This window comes from Thermobia domestica, chromosome 1 (assembly GCF_964235325.1).
Source record: "Thermobia domestica chromosome 1, izTheDome1.hap1.1, whole genome shotgun sequence".
Lineage (NCBI taxonomy): Eukaryota > Metazoa > Arthropoda > Insecta > Zygentoma > Lepismatidae > Thermobia > Thermobia domestica.
This window is the reverse complement of record NC_137454.1, coordinates 5,454,156-5,477,941: the sequence shown is the minus strand read 5'-3', so window position 1 is coordinate 5,477,941 and position 23,786 is coordinate 5,454,156. Positions and strand designations below refer to the sequence as shown.

The 23,786-nt window shown below is 35.3% G+C and overlaps 1 protein-coding gene across 1 annotated transcript in view; it reads left to right on the top strand.

The window, feature by feature from the left end:
• The window catches only part of LOC145665852 (trypsin-like), a 141,845-nt gene extending 131,385 nt beyond the window's left edge, over positions 1-10,460 (top strand). The window contains exon 7 of the mRNA XM_081732970.1: positions 9,096-10,460. Coding sequence (XP_081589096.1) covers positions 9,096-9,229 — 134 coding nt within the window. The 3' untranslated portion in view covers positions 9,230-10,460. The remainder of the gene's footprint in view (positions 1-9,095) is intronic.
• The last annotated feature ends 13,326 nt before the right edge of the window (positions 10,461-23,786 follow it).

Below are 23,786 nucleotides of genomic sequence, written 5' to 3'. Positions count from 1 at the left end.
TTGTCGCCCGGGGTAAGAACTCGCCTTAGCGTCTTACTCGACAAACCCAATCACAACGCTTCCAAACTAGACCTGATATTGGCAGGAGGCAGTAGTCCTCCTATTCCATTCTTTCTTCAAGTGATAAAGCTTGATTTCAAAATCATAGTACATATTTCAATTTTTAGTACAAGATAAAACAGCAAACTACTTTGTATCTGCTTGACAAATAATCTGAGAGTAGTATGCTTGACATATTCTTACAGTCTTAAAGAAATAACTGCAAATCGCAACTTTTTTGAATTATGAATTAACAGTCTTTTGCTTTGGAATAGAATACTTAATTCTGACAAACAATCAAGCTGTTGTCTCTTGTATTAACTCGGACACTTTGCAAATCTCTTAAATCGATGTAGGTTAAGTGAAAATAGGAAAATCTGGAACTAAAGTTTAATCTTGCGGCCTTTTTTGCATACAAATGTTTTTATAATGTTGTCAAAACATAGCTTTGAGCTAACTTATGATCTGTGGATATGATCCTAAGGTGGGTGAGTCGTTTTTGTCCTCTTAAGTCTCTGAGGTATTTCTTTATGATCTTTAGTTTTGTAAAACTCCTTTCCTTGCCTTATAAAAAATATAATTATTAACCTAAATTTACAATCCCCAATTCGGCGCTCTGGGCACAAGCCCTATTTCAACATTTTGTTACGTCACTGTCACCACCAACCTAAACTGTACTATTAACAATACTGTCAAACGTACATTGTAGGATATCAGAAGACTTATTAAATAGCAAAACGCTTATTTATGACAAACTGGCAAAATGCCTATAGTTAATCATTTTTCGTCTTATAATATCTAAGTTCCAGAACCATTGCGCCCCGGCTAAAAATAATTTTGGAGAGTAAAAAATTCACGTTGTTATCTATTGACAAAGGATGCACCTTTTTCCCTCCATCCACAATATAAATCACAGTCTACTTCCGCGAATATTTGCTGAATAGTTGCATAGTAAACGGAAATTGATTTGCAAAATCTAGAATTTAAAGCCCCTTGCGCCCAGGCTAAAAATTATTTTATAGAATTGAAATGTTCTATGGTAAAGCATTAGAATAAGATATAATTTTTGCCCCGTTTTAAAATTCGAATTTCGAAAATAATTTTCGCTCCACCCTAGTGTGCATATCCGCTTGTTCCATTTCCGGATGGAATACTTGTTTCTGATAGAAGCAACAGTAACGATTCTGACAATATATTACGTCTTATATCCAAACTCTAGATGCTTAAAACTCATTTTACACTTAGTCAACAACTATAAAAAGTTCTATTCATTAGTCTTTTGCACGGTTGTGCATGTAATGTACAGATATGTCAGTAATGAATCTATGAATGTTGACGGTAATATTTAAACAAATATGGACCTGAAAAATAAGATATGAAAGACAATTATTGCGTAACATACACCTCACGCATTTATGTAGAATCCTTCTCCAACAGTGACACTGAATGTCGCTTTAAGAAGGTGTAAAATGTAAATTTTAATGTAGATAATACTAACCTACATATATATATATATATATATATATATATATATATATATATATATATATATATATATATATATATATATATATATATATATTAAATGGTACAACACTTCGTTAGCTCCTAATTTAACAAGAACATAATATCGTGTAAATTTAAACATTTTCAAATATCTAAATTAAATATTTAATAATCCACTCAAATTCGTTACTCATTGGATTCAGGTTATGATATTACTCATTAACAGCTCAGATGGCCTACTTTGTAATAATTGGGTTAGTCCTAAAACGCAAGCAAGAGTTTTCTTGTAAAACGTGTAGAAGTAATTTTATTGAATTTTACTGGTTCTATCAAATCATTTGATAATATATTTTAATTTATTTCCTTCTATTTATTGTACCTCTACAACAACACTAAAAGCCAACACTTTTGTATTCTAAAGGGTAGTGACTCTATAAAGGGCGAGATGAAACCATTAGCCTAGCAATCACTGTGTATGAGTCACGGTGAGTAAAACCAATGATTTTTAAGAGCTGCGGGTTGATACTAGCCAATATAGAATGTGCTGGAATGCGAGCTTTCTTTAAAATTGCGTGAAATTTGGTATTTATATAACTCAAATGTTTCGTAGTTTAAATAGAGTTGAGAACATTTGTGGTTTTCATGAGCGAGACACATTATTAAAAGAAACAATCATGACAGTCTCTTTCGTTTTAGAAGCTTTTATGTACTAGTTGCTTCTCACAATAGACGATCAATCATAGGAAACAAATATTCCAATATAATATCTGAAGAAATATAAACATTTCTGACATCTGAAATGTAGGCTTAAAAGAAGTCATGAAGTCACTATCGAAAAAAAACATTTATTGCCAAATGTATTTTGCCATTTCTAAAAAAAAAAAGTTATTTGCTTACGAAATTTGTCGTTTGTGTGCCAAATAACCTGACTGAGCAATTTTTACATGTTTGAATTTCCGCTCGAACCTAACAAACTTGAGCCTTTCGAATGCTTTCGATATGAATAACGAGAAGTGGATAACGTACAACACCAATAAACAATAATGATTGTAGTCGAATTGAGGAGATCCAGCAGAGCCTATGACAAATTTCAGATTCTCTCCCGGGAGAGTTGTGTATTTACTTTGATTGGAAGCCCATCGTGATTTACTAGGTCCAGGAAACAGAACGATTGACTTGTTCGATCCTGTAGGATCGACAATTAGTGTGAGTGTGGATATCAATTCAAAAAGAAACGACAGGAACTAGAAACAAATATTGTTATTATGATACCCTGATAAGCCATATTATATGGAACTTATCAACCTGTTAGAAATTAATAAAACTTGGCTGGGTGCACAGCATATCCCTAACCTGGAAGAATGAAAGTCTCTGAATGCTGTAAAATTAGTTTCAACAGAGACCTGTTAAAACTCTGCACAAATTTGTTGTCAAAAATCACGGAAGGTTTTCTGCACAAAATTATGGTGTCGGTAAAATGATAGAAGGTCATGGAACAAAACAATGTAAGGATGTTGACTAATGTTATTTTCCGCCCGCAATTATTTTCCGATCGCATGGACAAAACCCGGGAAAATATTTTGAAGTGACGAAATTGCTTAACTCATCTATTGTAGTAAAGGTAGCAAACAACGAGCTCTGCGATTAGAACATATTCATTCACAAAACCGGATTAAAGAGTCAAATGAACGATTCATTATGAATGTATTGATAAGAAAAGACTTTCCGGATCAAATTTCGTAGATGGTACCATAAGACTGTGCAGAAATCAAGGATAACTGTTGAGAAAATTCTTTCTAACTGCAAATATGAGTGGCAATTGTTAATCTTTGACCTAAGCAAGCTATCTATAATTTCTCGTCGCACGTTTGTTTCCCTTTAACAATGGGAAGCGCAAGAAATCACCCTACCTTATTGAATTCTAGCGCCTTTGATCCACGTTTGTTCAGAAAAATGTAAAACATGGTAAGTGGTAAGAAACAAACTTTTATAGTCACTAATAAATGATATCTTATGATAACATTGCGCGAGTACTCGCAGTAGAAAAAAACTTTATATTTTATGTGGAATAACGAAATTGAAAATCATTTTTACTTTGACTAGAATGAGCCCTGCGGGGTTTCTAACCCCCTTCGCTTACTCACCCCTAATTCGTCAAGTCTTACAATAGATGTCGCTCCAAAGTCACAAATACTTCCAGCAACTGACTGAGCCTGTAAAAACCTTTGAACGTCACTGTTCTAGTTAAAGTAAAGTATTACCCTGAAGTTATTACTGAATTGTGTTTGGATTAATGTTTCTTGTCAATTAAAGAAATAAATCTCAGAAATAATGAATGGGTACTTGAAAATAATAGTGCTTCTGTCCGACGAATCATGATACTATCTGCGAAAGTAATAGCATGTAAACTCATTCTAAGAAAGAACCCAACATCTATCTAATACTTACATTTTCCTCTTCACTCATGGTATCCATGAAAGCTTTTAGTTGCATTTGTAGCTCATTGCTTCGTTTTCCTACCCACAAATGTGAAGAAGTTACAACTGTTTGCTCTTGTGGGTTATTATCGGTAATCCAATTCCAGATATTTGTCCTGCTCTGCTACTGCCACTACATGATGGTTGTGATGATGTGTCTGTTGTTTCTTCACTCGTCGAGGTTGTTTTGTTTGTTGTAGTCGTCTTCGAAGGCGTGAAGAACTGCATATTTCTCAACGAGCTATGGAGATTTGAACTTGCTGATATGCTATTTTGACTTATAGCAGTTGTCAATGTGGCTGCCCATTTTTCCACATTTGGGAAACTACAATGTTTCCCACAATATTTACAATCAACAGACTTGTCAGCCCTTTGATTGAAAGCTTTCCAGACAAAACTTTTTGGTCTTCCCATGTTTCCCACCGTATTAAAACATCTACTTTTTCGTAAACTATAAATCGCTGCCTCTAAACATCAGAAACTAAAGATCATTAGAGTTACCAGACCATATGATGCAATGTTACCAGACCATGTGATGCAGTGTTAACAGACAGATACACATAACCTTTCTGACTAGTTCACACATGCAGTTAAATTAAACGAGAAATACTTCAATTTAATGTTTACTAGATTCTTGATTCAATAACAATAAGCATATAGTTATTAAACAACACAGTATATAGGGGTTTAAGTACAACAAAAAAAGTACAAAAGGAGTAAGCATAACAGGAAAAAATTGGTTGTTTTTCAGTAAAAACCGAAATTTTGGGAAGAAAAAAAACGGTTTGAAAAAAACGGGAAAAACTTAAAAACACAAAATGGTATATTGGGTTTTTCCCTCCTTCCCATCCCTAATCGCAATACATGCATTCCTAGTTTCATCATGAATGGGGCAATACTTCAAATACTTAGATATAACATTTGTACTACTACATACAAGATAATGTTAGATATCCAAACTAAGTTCACGTAAATATATGCTCCGGCTATATCCGTCTTTCTGTGTCAGATATCACAACAAAAACGGTACAAAATATCGTCAAGCATTACCTTGAGATGGAGTCGGTACCTCAATTAAACAGGTCGCATGCACAGCTGTACTAAACCAGAAGTAGAAGTGGTAGAATTTTAAAATGATGTCCTTTCTCAATATTGCTGTGTGTATTGCAACAATATTTAAGAGTAGCTACAAAAATCAAACTCAATTTAGTGTCGGTGCAATAGGTCTCTGTCCCCTATTCGTTTTACTTATATACTGGAAGTAGTCGAAATTAGCCTTTCCTGTCTCACCCTTGGTCACCATAGAGCAAAACGATAGTAAATAGCGTTATTTTGTTATTTATGATGTATTCAGCGTCTCCATAATATGTTTCATCTTCACAGATATCTCAGTACTTGAATGGAAAGAGGTAGGAATTTGATACTACTTCAAGTTCTAATGTAGAATCTACATTAGGGTGGAGTTAAAAGAGGCCAAAAAAATTTTTTTTCGAAATTCGATTTTCGATAGGGGGCCAAAGTTGCATCATATCGTAGTACTTTACCATGCAAAATTTCAATTCTCTAAAATAATTTTTAGCCGGGGCGCAATGGGAATTAAGTTTGATAGATTTTATAAATGAGTGAAAAGAGCCCAAATTTTTATTTTTTAAATTCGAATTCGTATATAGGGCAAACGTTACATCATATTGTAGCACTTTACCACCGGAAATTTCAATTCTCTAAAATATTGTTTAGCAGGAGTGCAATGGGCCTTAAGTTTGATAGGTTTTGTAAATAAATACACGTTTATTGTTCATTTGTATAATTTTTAGGCTGTTTTTCGCTTGAAGGAGACTGTAATTTGAAGGTATTATGATTTGTTGTGTCCAGGTAGATTTCGAAGCTATCGAAGTTCATATTCTATGTTACAGGCTACATCAACCCAGAACTCACCACATGGAGGTGGCTACCGTCGAGTATCATCCCACTTACCCACAAGTAGTAGAATGAATGTTTCATAAATTTCATTCACGTCTTCAAGCAAAATACTGCGACTTTACCTGAAAAGTAGTCATGTATTTTCTTGCAAATTTGGAACGAATAAACAAATCTCTCCTGGCTCACATGCTGACGAAGAACATTCACTAAGTATTTTCACTAATCTTTCCACTGCTTGTGTATAACATGGAAACTCAGGGATATCAATATTTGTACTTTCTCAAGAACAAATTCACGCAATTTGTCATCTGTGATATGAGTCAGTATTGGCGGTTCTATTGTTAGACCCATTTTAGGTTATCATTTCTGTGTAATTACTAGCCTCGAAGTTAACACTGGCACTTAAAAGGAACGAGCTTCACGTTTACATTGTTTTCTGGATTGGGAAGATTTTATCCGTACCAAGGATTCGCGTAGCTGATCTGAGGCTAGTCACCAATCATGGCAATAAGAATATTTTCAGAATTCGCATAGAATGCATTTCTGGAAATTACTTTATTGACAAAAAAGTCTTGTGTTTTTCTTGCAAACATCTCGAAAGTCTTATGGTCAAGAACAAGTGTCTAGCTCCGTATTTGGCAAAAGGTTTCAGTTTTATGCTGAACCACACTGGTACATATACTTTTACTACGAATTTAACGTGAGTTTAGAGATCCTCTGAAGAATTTGGCGTTGATATATATAGACGCGAAAGTCTACAAACCATTGTTAACCAGCGAGTGTGCGCAAGTTTCCTAGGTTTCTTATCTCCTAGGTTTTTATCACAGCCTCCTCTTACGACAGATTGACATATTTCATACAAATATCTTTGATCATAGCTGAGATGACGCACGTTTAGGTATGTAGGGAGTTCTGAAGAAATCTTTCCGAAGCTGCACACTGGATTCGTCTCACAATTCACCAATGATCTACCAATAGGACCAGACAAATTACCAATAGTCACATCATTGATTTCTTTCAGTAAATGATGAAGTAGTAGTTCAATGATGTGCAATAAACATATGCATCACTGCAAGGGTATCTCTAAATGGTTTTCGAGCACTCTAATCATCATCCTTTTGACCCAACATTAGTATTAGTACCATCGCAGCCGATAGCTACCATATCTCATAGGTCCACATTATTTTCTTGTAATTCCCGGCAGATGGAACTAGCAGTATTCTTTGCTAATGCCGAAACGGTCAATGAATCATGGCTGACAAATTTAATACCCGGTTCTAGGATACAAAATGATCTTTCCTCTTCATATCTCTATGACTTTCGGAGCCGGACATTGCGAGTGTTTGGTCTTTCTTCCCATCAAAATAGATGGTAAGAGGTTTCTCTTTATTAACAGTCACTTTAGTTCTTACACTTTTACGATTTTTCTCAATCTCTCTTTGTATTTTACTTCTATCAATTATGTTTTGCAGCTGCTCTGGACTTACAATATTAAAATCTTCCAAAACTTCAGTAGCAATAGCTGCAATTTTTCTTCCAGTCACTCAGGTTTACTCCTTCACTTTTGTTAATGTTGGGACGAATTTTCTCATTTCTATTCATCTAATCTTTGATTGCTTTCTTGTCTTTAAAGGATACTTCCAACTAAAATCAGGATCTCCTCCAGCTTTGGCGTGTTCTTTATTGCCTTCGGTTTTTGTTTCCAAAGATGACGAGGAGTCTAAAGATTCAATAATGTAACTGGTACTGTTTTGGTTGAAAGTTTGACCGCTAGTTGCTTTTTGGCTTTCCTTTGTTTTCTTTTCTTTGTCCAAGTAACATCAATACCACCGATTACCATTTTTCTACTTATCCTTTGGTCTGATAAAACACACTCTCCAATTCAGGCATTTTGAGTGTACTCTGCAACGACACACCGTGAAATCTAAACACTTGCAAGCTGCTATATCAAATGGTTTATTGCTCTGCTTCTTCAATTCTTGTAATTTATTTCTTCTTTCATGCTCCCTCTTACTGCCAATTTTAAAAATATTTTCAGTTTCCTCTGGGAACTGTTGATCACTATTGATACACAGCCGAGCGAAACAACAGGAATTGAAACACGTTACCAAATGTCTTCCACCTTTTCTGCTACCTTCGTGGAAACCAAATTCTCTTCTGGTTCTTTACTTCCGCCCCTTCAGCTGCTGACGCGCAAATAAATAACATGCCATAACGTCTTCTTAATTTGGAAGCGTTCTCCAGTCGCGACCTTTGGCACTACGACTTGTGCTTATGACACATTCTACCTGGTTCATTTTGCCATCTTTCTTCTTCATAGCACAAAACAAAAACATCAGATGTTAGGCTGTAATACAGTGGTAGATAATAAAGCCATCAGTAACTACAAAAGCGCAAACCTAATCAAATCACTAACGTAGCAACACGGCCAATAACCAGACACGTGCCCCGAGTACAGGTAAAACACACTAATAACAATCGTCAAGCTGCCAAACAGTTGCACAAGACTTTAGCAACTGCACGAGCGCGCGCCCTGATTTCGTTCTGTACCCTCTTATCTCCACCTACCAAACTATTATACGAGTGACTTAGTCCTGCCAACTAGCTCATTATACCAGAAAAAGACTGTTACTAAATAGCAAAAAACATCTTCATGGCAAACTAGCAAACTGCTTATAGTTCATCACTTTTCGTCTAATTATTCCCAAATTTCAGGGTCATTGCGCCCCGGCTAAAAATAATTTTACTGAATTAAAAGTTATTGTTGTTATCTACTGATACAGGATAAATCTTTGCACCCTATCTACACTAAAACTTAGTCTGCTTCCAGCGAAAATCTGCCAAATAGTTACATAGTAAATAAAAATTGATTTACAAAATCGCAAACTTAATGCCCCTTGCGCCCCGGCTAAAAATTATTTCAGAGAGCTGAAATTTTTAATGGTAAAGTATTATGATATGATGCAACTTTTGCCCCCTATCCAAAGTCGCATTTCGAAAAAAATTTTTTTCGCTCCACCCTAATCTACATGGTTTAGAAGTATATTGTAGTTTCATAATTTGAGATGAAACACACATTTTATGTTCTTGGAACATAAACAACCCGTTAGAACTTATTACTTACTGTGAATAATTTAAACTCTCTGCTTCCAGGAGTTGTTTCTACCTCTGATGGTGCTTGTGGTGATAAACGAAATCCAGGAATATACACGAAAGTCGAAAATTATATAGATTGGATATACGCAGATTTAGGAAGAGCTGGTGCTAAAATTTGCATTGATACTTAGAAAGTTCAGTATTTAAAATGGTCAAACAAATTTGAGATTTCCTAATTTTATTTTACCTTAGTTGGGTTTATGTTCTTTAAGTTGCAATTGTTCAAATAAATGTGATGCTTAGCTTTGTAAATTTAAAGGGTATACTGACTAGGAAACGTTTCCTGCTGTCACACTAAATGTGGAACTAGACTATGGTCAATCGATTTGAGTTAGTGAACACGAAAATTCATTGGCGGGGAAAAATCATCGATCGTAACCGTTCCGTACTTATGACGGGAAGAGTAGGGGTACTACCAACATAAATCGTTGTTTATAATGAAACGAAATACGGCTCAAGTTCGGTTAAAATATGCATAGAAGCGCAGTTAAACATATAGTAGAATGTGACATTACATTCAGCAACACTCTGACAAGTGAGGCCAGAGGCGCAGCACATAAGGAGACAGGAGCAGGGGGTAGCGTATTGGAAAAGTTTCATAGAAGGTATGAACACATACAAGCCAGACTTGAATGGAATAGCATAGTAATAAGTCATAAACATGGTCAAGTACATGGTTGGAGAGTAGAGAGGGAAGAGGGCAACGCTCCCCACCTTTCTGACCTTATCTTTCAATGTATAGTGGTGTATTGGACTTTGCCGTGTATTCACACAGGGCTTATATTGTCTTACTTTGATGTCATCATCATAATCACAAATAGATGAAAATGAATGCCTAATGTATACAAAAGTCTATATATAAAGGACGTTACGAAGAGAGAAGATCCGGACCCTACGAACAATCACCTCCATAGTTCTCTTTCTTTTATCTCTGCTTCACGATGTCGTCTACAGATTGCCTATAGTTTGTAATTGATTACTTGGCCATGTATTATTACTACTCTATTTTTCTGACGTCTTGCTTCTCCGTTTTCGTCAATGATATGACAATTTTTACTTGTGCTTACCCACCACCTTCTCTGTCATTATGTGTTACGCCTCTGCCCTCAATTGGCAAATTATTGTCGATTATATCACATTGTAGTATATATTGCGCTTCGACGAACATCTTCATCTAACTCGCTCCATATCTTTAGTCTAACTATCCACAACGTGTTATGTTGCCAGAGCCCTCCCATAGGTACGGAACGGTTGCGATTGACGGTTTTGCCCGCCTATGGATTTTCGTGTTCACTAACACAAATCGATTGACCATAGTCCCATTCCACATTTCGTGTGACACAAGAAAAATTTCCCTTGTCAGCAACATATATATAACAATGAACATAAAATTTGTTAGTGGTAACTAAGTACTTATTAGTAGTATTTATTTATTAGTAATTACTTGTATTTATTATTAGAGTAATTTTAATTAGTGTAAACAATTATTATTAAAAATTATCTTAATTGTTAGTGAAATTTGCTGCTAAAACAATTATTAATATTTTGACAGAGAACTATCATTTTGTATTATGAAATACATATTTATATACGTTGATGAACAGAATAAATAAATAACAATTTTATCAATATATAAACTATTATTTAGCGAGAAACTACATCAACATATCCACGTGAAGCAATAATTTGGTTCATGTCAGACACGACAGACAACAAATCCATTATTTCGAAGTCTAGGTGTATATGCATATTTAAATTCTACAAAAAAATTTTATATTGATGTAAGTGAATATAATTCTTATAGTCATTTAAATTCATTTCGCAGAAGCAAGCTGCTTCTACAATTGTTTGATATTTAATATTCTAAAAATGAAAGAGTTTCCTTTATCTAACATTATAAAGGTGTATTCTTCCAACTTTAATATACGAGACTGCCTCGATGATTCAGTTAAAGAATAATATCTTCTTTTTTCTAAACCTCAAACTGCATAGGATATATTGGTCAATATCTTGTAATAATCAGTGAAATCTTTAAGTGATGCAAAAGAGACATTTGAAGTAGAAACATCCAGTTCATAATTTTCTCTTCTATTTGTAAAATGCACAGTGTCTTCTTATTGAGGATATCACAGTTACTTTATGAGCTGAACTTAGAAGCATTTTTGAATTACCACACGAGTACGAACGTCAATCTTTTTATTATTAAACATGATAGAAGCGTGAATTTCTTTATAATATATTACTTGCAACAAGTAAACTATATATGAAAGAAACAATGTAAAGAAAGTAAATAATAATATTTTTGCTGCAACTTAATTATAAAAGGTAGACATGTAAATTTGGCATGTCAGGGCAATTTATAACAAAAGATAGGACCATAGTTCATAATGCTATCTGCGCTGTTTTCCTCTCTAAGGCCATTAGATTATATGAGCTTACAGTAAAATCTGTCAATTCAAAACTATTGTAACAGTAAAACTGAACTGGGTAGTTCTAATCTAATTATTTCAAAAATGAAAAAAGAACAACATATAATGATATGTAGATTGTACTACTAATATTTGTGTATTTCTTCTTTCTATATGGCAACGTTTTGCAATTATACTATATTGTCTCAATCAAATTGTATGAAAATCTAAAGTTTGATGCTGGACGTAAACTTGTTATAGTGTTATTCTTAGGACAAAAGCTGTTTACATTGAATTATTATTATGTGTGCAATCCCTTAATGTTTGATGGGCAAATACAAAGGCAATACTTTAAACGTAATTCAATATTGCCTCAAATTGAGTAAGATTACAACTTATACTATACACCGAGAGAAACGGTTCTTTGTTAGGATAATATAATTGAAATTATTGTATTTTGCATGCTGTAGCCAAATTAAATAATCTCAACATTTTATGTGTGTAAACTTAAAAGTTGTATTAAATACTTTATAACCAACATTGTATTCATCAGAATGTTTTAGTTTTACTTATTTTCTATGCGCTTATTTTCTTATTATTACTTGGATGTATTGGATGTTGGATGTATTCCCATGAGAAACAAATAATAAATTTACTCTATGTTATTAAGTATATTTTGCAAATAAATTTTAGAGTGAATAAAGTTGTTATTCGTATGACATAAAAATGTGTTTAGTAAGAGAAATGTTGGAATATCAAAATATATAGAAGACTGAAACAATAGAATTATTGAATCATAGAAGACACAGTAATAACCCAAGATCGAAATAATAACAAATACTGGAATATGACAAAAAATGTAAATACAACAAAACGAAATCACACATTAAAAAAGGTTCGGATATGTAGTGTAACTAATGAGACTGATTTATGCAGAGTTATTTAATAGAATCTAGGTATCAGTATGTTATGAGATATACTGTACATTCTGTAGTCGTTCCTTATGTATTTATAATTTCGACTAACCACAGTTTCAAAGTGGCGAGAAAATAACACAAAATTATATAGTTATAAAGTGACAAAGAACTAGACAATAAAATGTGTATAAAATGGGAAAACATGGCAAATCGATCTTGTGACCTTTGGTGTTAACAACATTAGTCTCAAAAGACATACTTCAGTTTTTTTTCTTCTTCTTTTCCGAAAATGCTAAGGTCACTGAATTATTCTGTAAAACGTACATTTAACCTTTGAGCGCAATAAATCCAGCGGGAGTGTTGAGCAATTTGTGCGATATTCAATAATACTAACAGTATCAATTCACTGTAATAGAAAAGGTCTTTCTCTGTTGGTTTCAATTATTTATGTTTTTTTTTCACAATATTAATACATACGTAATTGAAAATTACAACAAAAAATATACTAAGTACTTGATAGACGGGAAATAGAATAAAACGAGCGGGCGCGCTGAGCGGTTTTTGCTACACAATTCACTTCCCGCCCATAACACGTAATAAACTAAAATCTACGCATAGAATGACAACAATGACTATTAGAATACGTAACTGAAGGCACCCGTGAGGAACAAAAAGAAGCCATGTTTTGCTGAAACTGATGAAACAGTGGCAGTTTTAGAAAAATAACAATATTTTGCAATGTTTGCGCACACGCGCCCGATCGTTGGTTAGAGCTAAAATATACATTAGTTTGAAACTGAGAGGAAACAGAACAAATTTGATTACCGATTTAATACGTACACCTTGTCGCATAAAACTTGGCCCCAATATTATTGCTAGTTGGAGTCCAACTTCGGGTATCTTCGCAAAAAATAAACAAGGTTCAAACATCAAAGCCAACCTTTGCAATCGGGAAAAAACTTTGCAGATGTGTTTTTCTTTTTTTTAAATATAATAAGACTTCTTACCAAATATAGAAAAATCAACATTGATTTAAATACTTAATGATAGAATATTTCCAAACATTGTATTAATGTCAGCACATGCTTGTTGGTCATTTAGCTCTCGAACATTTAGATACGTAATGGAACATTTAGACACGTAAAGGAGTTTTTTCATATGTAAAAGAATGCTCCATGTTAAGATATAGAACATCAATCTCGCTTGAGTACTAAAATAAAAGTCAAATTAGAACAGAAACAGCGTTTGCGGTGGATCTTAGTGTCATTGTCTGAGAGCCTGTTATACATCGCTAGAAGAATGATACGATGAGTTAGCTCAGGGGTAGCCGCTGGATTTCAAATCACAGGATTTCAAGTTCGATTTCCAGTTGGGTCTATGCTTTTTATGAAATTCTATTTTTCTGAATCCATGGAAAATTGTAAAAACAATATTATTATAAAACAATTATATATATATATATATATATATATATATATATATATATATATATATATATATATATATATATAATTGGAGAACATAAGTAGATATTGTGTTTAAATATAACAACTGAGATACGTGTTCACAGTGTGTCGGTATTATATATTAGAATGTTAAATATATTGACTTTTACGCACCGTTCTAGCTCATTGCTATTCTCCGTGCACCACATAAATTCCAAAGATACACGAGACCTGTACTCATGTTGCTTGTTTTATCTAAGAAGGACTCGTCTCCACAATCCTAACTAACGATAATGAGACTAGATATGGTTCGAATGAGTTCTGGCAGGCAGAAGCGAGTGATCGAAAGAAAATTATTTTCGAGTTATTGGAGCAATGCTTTACTATGGAACAAATATATGGAAAAATATATGAGATGTTGTATTGTTGAACTAAGTTTGACACGCTTTTTGTGCGCTCCGTAAATTCCGTTTAATTTGGGAATATATTTGGTGTTGGTGGAGAGTGACTTAGGTTTTTGCAACATGTAGTGGGATGCTGTGCTCGAGTTTCAAGAGTGAGTCTTCTCACGGACGTTGGTGAGTGCAGCGGTGGTGTTTGGTGATTGAGCTGTCATCCTATAATCTATTCAAATGGTATTACCTTAGGTGAGGGATTGGGTGACATTGAAGTGAACCAAAGAAAAATGAAGTGAAATCTTCCTTGGATGAGTGAGATTCCTTTAAGTTTTTATTTAATATCAGATATATTGAAATTAAGAGTTCGTTATTTCAGTTAATGTTCGTTAAAAGTGGATATTTGAATTTTTTAAATAATAACAATACTATTTACATTGAGCTTTGAGTGCAACAAAGCAATTTTGATAATGAAAGCTACGAAATAATGAAAATGGAGAAAAATAATTCAACGATAATTCTTCCACAATCTCAGAAAGCCTGGACCCAAATGATTACGAATATTTTGATTGCTCTCACTGTAACAAAACATTTCCTACAAGAAAAGGTTTAAATGTACACAAATCGAGGAAGCATTCTACAGAGGAGCTAAATAATAATTCGAACGATTTATAATACGTAACATTATTAAAATCTAATACATGGATAATAAAGAGAATACATAGAGGAGCTAGAAGTGCTGTAGCAAACAAACTTGCCTCAACCATCGTTGATTGTGTAGACCAGAACGATCTCAGCACTTGGAAGAAACTTTTCATTTTCGCTTTCTACCCCCTTAAAATTGAAAAAAAAGGCGTGCTGCAACTTCAATCACAAACATTATCGAAAATAACCTTAATGATTCACATGCGCCCGAAACACCTCCTGTTACAGCCAAAAAGCCGAAAAGTTCGAAACCTAAGTTTGATTTGGCTAAAAGGATAATATCTAAAATATCAGACTTTGATAGAAGATGCGCCTTAAGATTATTAACTTCAGATGATACGTTGGCACCTTCCAATGAAGCAACGTTTCACTACCTGGTGAACAAGCACCCGGCTCCATCTGGAGCCCTTGAAATGCCAGACCCATCATCTAATCAAGATTCATCTGCATACGTAAATGGAGAAATGGTTCAGAAAGCCATCAATAATTTTGCGTCCTGCTCAGCGTCTGGGATAGATGGTATTTCCCCTCAACATCTAAAAGACTTAATCTCGAGATCTGCTGGTGAAGCAGGATCTTTCCTTTTGAGTCAGATCAGGAAATTGATGACTCTCATCCTTAACGGAAGAGCAAATCAAGAGGTGTGTCCATACCTGTTTGGAGCTAACCTCTGCGCCCTAAAGAAGAAGGACGGGGGAATCAGACCAATTGCAATCGGCAGTGTTTTCAGACGTTGGGCATCAAAGTTAGTAGTGTCCTCAGTCTACAACCAATGTTCTCAGTATTTACAGCCTCATCAACTGGGATTTGCAACACCAAAAGGAAGTGAAGCTATCATTCACGCCATTCGAACATTTATATATGCTAAAAAAATTCAAAAGAGGTCATTCTAAAAATCGATTACAAAAATGCCTTTAACTCAGTTGAACGTGACATTATTTTAAAGGAAGTTAAACAAATTATTCCTCAATATTATCGATATTCTTGGCAAAGCTATGCAACTCCATCAACTTTATTTTACAAAGAAAGGAAAGTACCTCATGTGTAGGAGTTCAGCAAGGCGACCCAGCTGGCCCGATGCTATTTAGTCTAGCAAAACATCCAATTGCCCTTTCTCTTTCTTCAGAGCTAAATGTCTTCTACCTTGATGACGGAACTCTTGTAGGATCACCACAAACCGTGTTGGAAGATATAAAGAAGTTCATTGAAGTTGAAATGTGAAATTTTCTTCAATTCAAAAAAAAAATTGACCCTAGAATTGTATCTGAATTTTCAAACATATTACCCGGAATACGAATAGTGAAAAATAATGAGATCTCATTGCTGGGTTCACCACGACACAAAGAAGGAATCGAATGCCATTTCGAGAAGCACCTGAATTATCTCAAAAGAATATCTTTCCGATTAGAAAGTTTACCAGCCCACATTGCTTTCGTTTTGCTCAAAAATTGCTTTGGCATTCGTAAACAAACCTACTTTCTCCGAACAGTTCCAACATGGGTCAATCCCTCCAGACTTCTGCAAATGGATCACATACTGACGAAAACGTTACAATCAACAATAAATTTTAATATCAACGAAACGCAATGGACTCAAGCTAGCTTTCCCATCCGAGTCGGTGGTTTAGGCATAAGAAAGGCTTCAGACCTATGCCTTCCTGCCTTCATTTCCTCTTGCCACGGAGCGTTGCCACTCCAACGCTCCAAAATTATAGTTTTCCAAAATTATAAAGTATCCAGTTGACGAAGTGGGAATAAGCCACTTGGCAGAGGCTTTGGAAATTTTGTAAAGCATTTACGATGGAAAAACCCCGGTTTTAAAAGAGTCACTGAAACAATGGGATCAAAGTATAGTAAATAAGGTAATCGAAAACGAAATAGTCGCTGAAAACAGCATTGTAAGTGCACGCATCAAAGCTTTAAGAGAGAAGGAATCAGGAGCATGGCTACAGTCAATCCCATCTATAAACATACGAACATTCTTGGATGACAACTTTTTCAAAATCTGCATAGGTTAGCGCTTAGGCCTGAATATTTGCCATGAATTTATTTGCACCTGCAACAACAAGATGGACAAGAAAGGTCTTCATGCCATGAGCTGCAACAAAAGTGGAGGAAGATTTGCACGTCATAGCGAATTAAACAACATAATCAAAAGAACTCTTGCAAGCATCGACTTTCCGAGTATATTAGAACCTCCAGGAATGTTCAGACACGATGGTAAACGGCCAGACGGAATAACATTAATTCCGTGGAAAAAGGGTCTAAGATTAGTCTGGGATGTCACATGTGTGGATACGTTTGCTTCATCTTATCTACAATCCACAAGTATAAAAGCAGCGAGTGCAGCGGAAGCAGCTTGTTCACGCAAACACTCGAAATACTCTAAACTTAAAGAAGGCCATCATTTTATAGGCTTTGCTACCGAAACAACAGATGTCTTCAGCAAAGAAGCAATGGATTTTTTGAAGGAACTAGGAGCAAGTCTGACAGCAAAAACAGAAGACCCGAGAAGCTATCATTTTTTACTACCACGTATAAGCATAGTCATACAAAAAGGCAATGCTGTCAGTATTTTGAGTTCCTTCCCTTCTTCCCATAAACTTGAAGAAATTCTTTACCTCAGATAGAACACTTTAACCAGGCATAAGTAAAACACGCGTAAAATTAGATTAATAATTATTGTAAAAACTGGAATCGACTTGAAAATGTTACATGTAAAAAAATCACATTAATATTTTCAGCAGTACATAACACACGTGAAACACTACCACGATTGGATAGTTTTTTTTCACTCTGGAATGTCTGATTTCCGTCTGTCTTTTCTTAAATTCATGTAATATAAATTCCAATGTACTGCTATTATATTACTATTGTATTTGAAATGAAAATATGCATGTAAATCTTAGAATGTTAAATGCTAATGAAGAAAGTCGTTTAATAGCAATCAATAAACTATGCAGTGTATTTATTTGCAGCTACTTGGCATATAGAGGTTCCTATTAAACACTGTTATTACAACGTGTCATTTATGTTCTTGAAAAAATATCCGAGGCATAAAGAGAGGGTATAAAAAGGGAATCGAAAGTCGGAACGCTCGCAATAAATTCGTGAACTCCAAAGGTCACGCTAGCAGACTGGAATTGTCCTTATGAATTATGCCACAGCGGAAAATTAAATTAATACTTGATATATGTTTTTGGAATGTGGAAGTGGCGATGGCATGGATTTCTCTCTCTCTCTCTTACTTGCTTATTATATATACATATATATATATATATATATATATATATATATATATATATATATATATATATATATATATATATATATAGGGAGAGTGAGAGAGAGAGAGAGGATGTACGTGCGTGTTTCAACATTATTCCGTTATGTCTAGCAATTTAAACAATATTTCTTACAGTCTGCAAAAAGATATTGTAGAGATACATATCAAAAACTGCTTGAAACTATCGAATCCATAATTTCATGGTCGCTTAGGTAAATAGTTTTACTTTCAATTCCGCTTAAGTTCAATTAAGCTTCAATTAGCACCCAGGGTGGTTAGGTAGCGACGTAGAAATTTCGAAATTAACCGATATTAGAGTCGAATCGTAAGTTCTCAGTGCTGCCAACAGTGTCACATTTCCCGTTAGTCCAACTTGTCTCGTGTCTTGAGGGAAATATTTAAAAGGCACAGAGTTTAGAAAGTAAATTATATTTTATTTTTTCGTATGAAGAAGTTAAAAATCAAGAGCAAATATACTTTTTTAATTTTCTAATATGTTTAATGATAGCATAAAAAACCTAAAGTTAATTCTGGCGATATCCATTTGCTCTCCTACGTAGGAATGAAAGGGACTGATATCAAAATTATAAAACGGACCCACATTAAGGTGAAATCCACAATTTGGGGGCTCATTTAGTTAGAGTGGCACTCCAGATGCTATGTAAGTTAAGCCCCCATTAGCACCCTGAGGAGTATTTGAAATTGTGACACGTGGAAGTAATTGTAAATGGCCAATGTTAATGTTGAATCAATATCTTTCGGGCTCCCCAAGTTCATTGGGAGCAAAACTTTAATCGATGGATATCGATCGCAACTACGATCTGGGTTATAATTTCATCACCTGTCCTTTATCTCTGCTCTTCTCCCTTTATCTCAAAACTCTTCCACCTGATCACCCCGACCATTTTGTCGCTTCTGCCTATTCTTCCGATCATCTTCCCCATCATGTTTCACCCACATTTACTGTACTGTAAATCCATTATACTAACAGGGCTTCACATGTCTTCATCACTGTCCAGAGTAGCCCCTGGACAAGAAGATAACCAGCATTCGTCTTTTTAACAAATTGTTTGTGTTTGTCCTGTGAAGTGCACCTCACCATCATCTTTTCCTGCCCTTATGATTATGATCACAAGATCATAATGTCTGATGGATACTATAATAAAATGAAATAAAGTTGAAATATAATAAAGCGTTACTTAAATAAATGATGTTCCAGTTCTCCTACATCCCATAGACCAGCTCAAATCTCCTTACTACCCCAATACTTTCAGCACTCACCCCGGATAGAGAGCGTAACCTTCGCAAGGGAGCTAGCCTTCGGCTAGCAATTAAAAAAAATTGGTGTTATATAGAACTGGCCACCTGGAATCTCTAACTAAGTAAAAAAAAAATAGGGTATCCGTAATTGGCGGAGAAAAATAATCTAGTCACTTAGGCATTCCGTCCCCATTGGTTTATTTTAGTCGCGATCTACGTATATACCGTTGGATTACTTGCCTCTTTGAGACTGAGGAAACAACCGTCGAATTATATTTAATACATCCACGGAGGTTAACGCACAAAATTGATAATATCTGTTGACGACCTTGCTATTTGACTTGGCTAAACGATTTATTAAGTTACTCTCCTCTTCGGAGGGTAGCTTATATTTTTGATATATCATTTTCACTTACCATCCCTGCTCCTATGATGGCTACGTCCAACCCAGTCATCTCGAAAAAGAAGACTAAGATACCCACAAAGAAGGTAAGCAGATCTCAATACCGACCTGAGGACTTTCTTGTCCCGCTGGGGCGGCCCACCACCTCCGGCGCTACTGCCGAGCCACGACCATCTTCAACTAACTTGTCAGTGCCTGACGTTCCATCCCTTGCTCCACCGCAGGACGACAATGCTATGGACTTTACCCTGGTTACTACACCCAAGCGACGTCGCTCGTCCTTGGAGTCCACACTGAGCCAACAATATTCATCAGACTTCCCTGCTTTACCAATGAACAACAGATTTGAGCCTCTCTCTACTCTCACAGCTGATGGATCTCCTGTGATAGAGCCAAGACCCAAACCCACCAAGAGGTTAAACCACCACCTATTTACATTTACGGCATCCAAAACACTTACAACTTTACCAAAAGTCTTTGCAAGACCCTCAGAGAATCGCCTCAGGTTCGGCATAACAAAGAACGTATCCTACTTCAGGTATCTTCTAGGGACGATTTCACAACTATAAAAAAACTACTGCGAACAGACGAAAACTGAATACGCTACTGGCATCGCCAAAAGTGACCGACCCGTAAAGGTTGTCGTTTGCAAATTACCCATCGATACCGACGTCGCTGATCTTCAGTCTGCACTATTCACTTTAGTCTTTAAACCGCTCACGATTCATCAAATGACTCGTCGGGGCCCCACTGGTGGAGATAGAGTCCTCATGCCACTTTCTCTCATCTCCCTTGAGAAAACTCCAAATATATAGAAGATCTACAACATATCAGGATTGCTTCATTATAAAGTTACATTTGAGCCGTATGGGCCGCCGAGTGTTCTGCAGTGTTACCGCTGCCAACGTCTTGGTCATTCACAAGACACTTGCAAAGCTCAACCTAAGTGTGTCAAGTGTGGGCAAAGTCATTTTACGAAAGCTTGCGCCAAACCAGATGCATCCACGCCAGCAACCTTTGCAATCTGCAGAGGGGACCACCCAGCCAATTATTGCGGCTGTCCCGTCTTTCGCTCCTACTCAGATGCTCTCAAGAAATCAACTCCTTCTGGCCGCAGCTCCGGTCCTACTGTATCTACTTCACTGGACATGTAAATATTTCAGTGTCAGTGACGATAAATCAAAATATAAATGTCTTACGACATATTTCTTTTCTTTTTAAAATTCGTAGAGAGTAAAATCCAATAAATTATTAATAGTATTAAAGAGTGTAATTTTACATTTCCTTTCATAGTGAATGAAGGATGCTAAAGTTTTAAAACGTATGCAATCTAAAGTAGTATGTCACAAGGTAAGGTATTTTTAAGCAGTGAGCAGCAAACATTTACTTTCGTCTCCCACAACTCATCTGGTGTTAACCACACATGTCTGTCCCACCTTGTATTCTTTTACAGGTATTGAGCAGTATATCTTTGAGCTGACGCAACAGCGACGGTGGGCACACGGCATATGCCTCTGGTATGAGTAACACCCGAATTCTTGGACCGTGGGAGTGGGATTATTTGTTAATTGCCAGTTCCTTATTGAATTTATTAGTCTTTTATAAATGAATGATGTTTGAAAGAAGAATCCAAAAGAGATCCAAGGTTCGGATCCCGATGACATTATAAGTTGTTCTTCTCGAGCTGGCCCAAGCAAGTATCGAATCCGCTTACCATTATATCTGGCTTTCCGTCACAGGAACAGAGATAATGAAATAACCCAATAACATTATATCTGGCTAAGCCCTTCACAGGAACGGAACCCAAACTCCCATTATAGCTGTTATCGAAACAAGGACCTTATGCACTATAGGAGAGCGCTTTACCCCCAACAATTAATTAAGGGAAGATGTCACACTAAATCCTTGTAACATACTGGTTCTTGTTTGCTGAAACTCGGTCACAAAGAAAATAGAAGTTATAAAAAAGACCTATAATGAAACTAGAAAGACATGTGGATGTGTTAGTTTGCATCATAGTTGTTCGCGCTAGCTACGGTTAATAGGGTTCGTGCTTTCTTTCTACTTTCAACGACGTTTAAGCTAGCTACATTAATGGGTCTTTCTCGGGCTGAGACTTGGCAACTACAATGGGGCTTATGTTCGCTTGATATCGCGCTCAAACATGGAGCTGGAACTCTTATAAGCGTCAGTCCCAGACTCACGAGCTTCCAGAATTTGTGAGTTTCGATAACCAGAATTGTACAAAATCAATTTTCATGTAACATTCAATGATTGTGGTAATGGTTATTCAGCATAAGATACCGTCGAACTTCGAAGAAAAATAAGATTTAAGAAAAAAAGAAGAAACAATTTTAGAAGTATAGTAATAAAGTAATTTCATTTGCTTGTTTTCGTGTTATTTGATTATATAATTGTGGTAGTGGCGTACGTAAAGGAGCCTTGACTAATACATTAAATTATATATACAAACACTGCAGTTACGTGAACTTGGGTGCTTAAACACATCCTTCATGAACTTTGCTACTTCATTAAATTGTGCAGGTTTATTTCACAGAGCAACTATTTTTTAACATCCATGAGAAATATGTTTGTACTATAACCCAATTACCCTCACCCAATTATCAACTTCGTTTGTCTTATTGAGTGAGTAGATTTTGAGTTTAATGTGCCTTTCAGCAGTGAGGCTATATGAGACATGGACCTACTGACTAACGTGGAATCCGAACCACATGAACTATCACCGGGAATCGAACCCTGGTCTTCCACGCTGAAGGCGCGTACGCTAACCGATTAACCACATATGAGTCCCCCTGTTTTATTGTTTTTGGCTACGGGTCTACCTAATACTGAATTGATAGTAAGTGAGAAAAAAATATAATAAAATTAAACTTCCTCTCGTAAGCAGAGTTTAAAATGTGTTACAATTTGTTTATTGAAAAAGTAAATTTGAGTTTCAGTATACATAGATTGAAACTGATTTGCGACTAATTGTATTACAAAGTTGGTCTATTGGTAATTTCACTTGACAACATACCTGTATGGCTCATTCTTGCATTAGTCAATTACTTTTTTCCGGAAAAAATGTTAATATCCATTATATGTATTGTTATAGTAGTGAGTAAACCAAATTTATAAGGGAGATTACTTTCATTTTCTTTACATTGATACAATATTTTCATTTGTGATAATATCTCATGGTATACAATGTTATACATGACAATTCTCACTCGAATGTTTGCTTTGCGGAAATAGTATTAAAGTAAGTGTGCTTTCATAAATTCCCATAAATGAGAACATATCAATATATATTTATTCTGAATAAACCAATGATAAAAGAGTTTAGGTTAACTTTGTTGGAATAATTGTATGGAACAAACATTATCCTCAAACTGTGTTATATAAATGCAATCGTATTTCTAATGGAAAGTAAAAGTTTGATTATGTCACAACTTACGTTTTGGCCAGTTATTCATAGAATATATACGAGTGCATGAGAATTGCATGGGATTCAAAGAGAATGGTGAACTTTTTTTTCATCTATCATCTCGTTCTTCTAAAGTTAAATACTGTACGGATAATACAAGTTTTTGATCTTATCACGAAGGAAGAACGTAATATTTATGTCTATATGGTCCCAGGTTTGATTCCCGTTTTGAGAATACAAAATTGTAATTTCACAATTTTTCATTTTGATGAATTATTCGTATCCTTTAGACTAAAGAGCATAACCGGCGAGCGTTCAACTAAAATCATTAATTTCATATGTAGTAGTTTACGTCACGTGAGATTAGAGTTATATTTACTAGATACTAGAGTTGGATCTAGGTGAATTCGGTAAACTTTATATAATAATTAGGATACAGGTTG